Consider the following 4,473-nt stretch of genomic DNA (forward strand, 5'->3'; position numbering starts at 1 on the left):
CGAGGGGTGCTAGGAAGCCCCACCCGAATTTTCAACCTCGCTCACAGAGCCATGGAGCACGAGTTTGCCTCTGCTCCCCGCAGCGGTGCCTGGCTGCTCTTCACCAGCAAAACAATCACACAGGAAACAAAGACAATTCAACACAGGAAAGTGCTTTGAACAGGGGAGGCTCGGAGAAACAAGCCTCTCCAGCAGCGAGGAGTCCCGTTTCACAGTCTCTATCATTCTTGGAGGAAGCCTGCTGTGGTTCTCAATCCCAGGGCTGCCTCTTGGCTGTCACGTCCCACCTTCAAGGCACTAGTCTCCACAGGCTGGCAGAGACGCGCTGAGGAGCCAGAGCTGCTGTTGCTGGCTAGCTTTCCCAAAGGCTTCACACCACGAGAGAGCTGTGGAAGACGACACTCTCCTCTGGTTGGCCGCGCTTCCAGTGTTCGTAATTCAGTGAAGGAGACTTGGACACCTCGCTGAAGCTATCTACTGCAGCGTCCTTCCGCACCCCAAGGAACGGGGTGGGGGCTGTGGGCTGGCAGGATGTAAATGTGCCCGTGCCAGGGCTGGAAGAAGCTGGAAAGCCCCTGAAGAGGAAACCCACGTTTGGGAAGAGAGGCTTCACCAGGCTGACAGGGCAGAAGGCAGAACCGGTGGGGTTGAAGTGCACTTTGTTCTTATCCGGGCAGGAAGGCTGAAAAGTCTGATCGGGGCTGGGGGAGCTGAAGGAGAGAGACAGAGTGGACACGATTAGGGACAGACACTGCCAAGGGCACCGAGCAGCCGGTGCCTGCAGCCACAGGGAGAACGCCGGGAGTTGTGCACTCTTCAAAGAGCCTGACCAAAAGCTGAACTGCCTCTGTGAGCTGGACGGCTCTTCAGGTACAGAGCGGCATGAAGAGCCTGTTTTGTTTTGAAAGCATGCTTGTTTTTAGGGGAACCACCTCTTCTCCTCAAGAGGCTCTGCGGGCTGAGAAACCCACTGCCTGGGAAGGGCAAGGAATCGCAAGATCCTTCCGAGCGTGCCCGAGGGTTACAATTCAGCTTTCAGCTCTTCCTACCAGGACCTGAGCAGCCACGTTTTTGTCGGGAGCGTTTTCCGAGAGGCTGCTCCCTACTTTTAGAACAGGGTAGGGGTGGAAATTGCAGCACTAGAAGCCTCAGCTGCCCCCACCCCAGCATCCTCCTGCAGGACCAACCTCACACAAGTTCTCTTCTGCCAACCACTCCTCCTACTTACGAAGCTTCTTCAAAGGCCCGGACCTTCTCACATCCCTCAGGAGGTTCCCGTTTAAACATGTAGCTGTGGTTGGGCCGAGGAGAAGAAGCAAAGGCCAGGACTGGTGAAGGGCTGCCCTCCTCTAGCAGGGAAGAAAAGATAAGATTTTGAGAAGTTTTTAAAAGAATCCAACAATGCTCTTCAACTCAACCCCAGACATGCTCTTCTAGACCCTGGGGCTGCAGGCTACAATACCCCAAAGCTGCAGCATTTTATCTGCGTAGTTCCCAGCTCACATCCTCCATCTAGTACTGGAAACCACCCACAGTAATTACTGGAGCTTTAGAAGTCCACCACAGTTTAGCCAAATTGGCTGAGACCCTCTCTCCCATCTCAGCTGCAGCTTCCAACCCAGCACGCAGACAGGGAGGAGCCGCTGCACCGGCCCCCTTCGTCTCCCAGCCCCTCTGCTTTCAGTGTTTACCTTTCTCCTTCGGATCTGGCTGCACCTCATCTGCCGCAGAGGAGGGCTCTTCTGCTGCCAGTCTCACCGGGGTGTGTGGAGAAAGGTGGAGAGGCACGGAAGGGGAAGGAGAAAGAAAAAAAAACCCCTGCCACTTCTGGGCTCCAGAGTCAGGGACGCATCTCCAGAGCCTCTCTGGGCAGGCGCTGGTGCCCTGTGGCCGTCTGGGACATCCAGTATCTAGGGAAGAAGCAAAGTCTTAGAGGAGCAAGAAACCCGTCACCAGTGAAAAGGTTTAACAGCAGTTGCAGCTACAGATAGCAGCTTCTTGGGGTGCTGGAACCAGGTACAGGCAGACCCTCCACTTCAGGGAGCGCGGCAGCCTTCTGCAACCAGAAGGGCATCGGCCCTTCTGTATCCTGTAATGCTCTTTAGTTCATAAGCTGTCTGGGATCACTTCTCCCACATCTGCACAGTACAAAGTAGCCTTTGGATGCCAGTCTAAGATAACGTCTTAGAGCTGTCAGTGAGGTGTCATCTCTCTGGCTGATCTCTCAGCACCAGCAAGTTTTAAGGAGGGAAGCCAGCAGCCACTTGACCCAGTTTAGACAGTTACATGCCTAGAACAAACTCAAACTAGGCACAGAGACCATCCCCATGGCCAAGAAACAGATACAGGCAGCGTCTTTAGAGGAAAGGATTTCCAAGACCACCCAGAAGATTCAGGGCACTCTTGTGACCTTCACTTACCCGCAAAAGCTCTTCATCTCCCTGTTCCTTCACAAACACTTCCTCCAGTTCCTGGTTTAGCCCTTCCAGGCTCCTATGCAAGCAGGGGCTGAGCCTCAAAATGGGAGATGGAGAAAGGAAGCCTGAAGGAGAGTCCTGAAACAATCCAGAATCAAAGAAGTTAGTTATATCTGCACAAACTCGGCAGTTACATCCTGTCCCCACAGCTCTCCAGGGCTCAGGCAAAGCCTTCCAGGAGGCTGACGGGAGAAGACTGACAGCAGAGTCATGTAAACTCACTAACCGCAGATCAAAGCACAGGGACACGTTGAAGTGGGAGAAGAGGAGGAAAAAATTCTCCCTTCTCAGGCATGAGAGCAGAAGTCTGAGAACAGCTTGGACACCTGCCCAAAGGAGTTTGCTCTCCACCTCACTAGGACATACGGTAACAGCAGAGCAGAGGGAGACGTGAACGTACCCTGAGCGATCCAAGGACAGCATGGTCCCCCTGGAGCGGGGAGCTCTTCTCCTTTTCTTTGCCACTTCTGCCATTTAGCTTTGTTCGCTGGAGCTGTTGCTTCAGTTTGGCAATCTAGCAAACAAAGTTTCAGCTACAGAACCAGACGAGCCAACACACCTCCACCAAAAAGTATCATGCCTTGTCTCTCTCCTCCCCCTCTCTTCCAACCCACAAGGAAGTGCCAAAATAGAGACGGTTTCAATCACACAAGCAGCAGCTCTGGCCACCTCTCAAAGGATGGACCAGAAGTACTCGCAAGGCCTCATCACAAACTCCCCCGCTGCAATGTGGCCAGTGCCGTTCCTCTAGCGGATCTGGGTTATCTTCCACCTACAGATCGTTAGGAACCAGGCCCCGCTGGGACCCACATACGCCACGACACCGACGAGCAATGCACTGAGTTTCAGTGGAGCTACTTTACAACAGCTGCCTGCTAGAGGAAGCCAACAAGATCAGTCTTTAGTTGAATCACAGAGCGTTAGGGATGAGAACAAGGGCTAAGGTCTCATTTTCAGCAGTATCCTGTCCTCCCACTCCCCTCCCATGCAAGCAGGAGCCTCCTATACATTAGCAACTAACACAGATCTTGCTCAAGCATTGGGAGTGGTCTATTTTACCTCTCTGCGGTGATCTGTGCTACCCCAAGAAGCAGAACGCTTGTGAGCACTGGAGCTGGCTTTCCCCACTTCCGCATCATGCCAGGACACTGGAGTCTGAAGTGATGAGAAACACGGCTGAGAATAATCACAACATTTACTGGTTTAGAGACTGGGGTCCTAAGAATAAGTGATCAACTACTGCCCATTCACAGTCCTATTCCAGTCTCCCCCCATTAATACACTACTCAGTAATGTGCATTAAGAGAGAGCCATCTATTTATATTTGCCAAAACAAAGTCATTTTGGCCAGATTTGTGCCTAGCGGGAAACTGGACCTCACAAACCAACATGGCAAGAGACCTGCCCAGAAGTCAGTAGCTTAACCACCACAAGTACCTGGCAAGATAAAGGGCACCAAACCACCAGAGAAACAACCGCAGCCACCCCCTGCACTGCTTGCACAGGCTCCCGTCTGATGAACGGTGACGTACAGTTTCAGGCACTCATTGTACGAAGAAGCATTACCGAGAGGAAAAGCCTCGCCCAACTGTGAGAACACACAACTTGCTTCTGAGACCTCAGGCTCCTGTATCGGAGTTCAAAGGCGTAACCAAAACCAGAGCTTGGCCTGCAGACTGACTGCTGCTGCTACCGCCGGAGCACTGGAAGAACCCAGCTGCCTCTCCAGCTCACATGCCTCCATCTGCAGGGCTGGCAGTTCTCAGCTGACTCTCTTCATGCAGAAAAACAGCCTCAGCACCACGTTACACAGCTGTTTTCCAAGCAACAGCTACACTTTTGAGTATCAATGGAAATCAGAAAGGGCTGTTAATCTGATCAGCAAAGGGTGTGAACTTCCTTCCACTGAACTCAGCCCTCCCAGCGGAGACTCCAGGATCGGAACAGTCCCAACGCACATCATTTTCAAGACCAGCCATCATTTCTTCCCCCACAT

General features: G+C 52.8%; 1 protein-coding gene across 1 annotated transcript; it reads right to left on the reverse strand.

Moving 5' to 3' along the window:
• Positions 1-416: 416 nt before the first annotated feature.
• FAM117A (family with sequence similarity 117, member A) lies at positions 417-3,675 on the reverse strand (the record flags this gene model as incomplete). The annotated part of the gene is given in 8 exon segments (XM_009586882.1): positions 417-543; positions 545-710; positions 1,229-1,349; positions 1,692-1,806; positions 1,809-1,910; positions 2,421-2,555; positions 2,878-2,991; positions 3,537-3,675. Coding segments are annotated over 8 exon segments (961 nt in total), but the record flags the coding sequence as incomplete, so codon positions are not given.
• Between the last annotated feature and the right edge of the window lie 798 nt (positions 3,676-4,473).

This window comes from Fulmarus glacialis, unplaced genomic scaffold (genome assembly GCF_000690835.1).
Source record: "Fulmarus glacialis isolate BGI_N327 unplaced genomic scaffold, ASM69083v1 scaffold23580, whole genome shotgun sequence".
Taxonomy (NCBI): Eukaryota; Metazoa; Chordata; class Aves; order Procellariiformes; family Procellariidae; genus Fulmarus; species Fulmarus glacialis.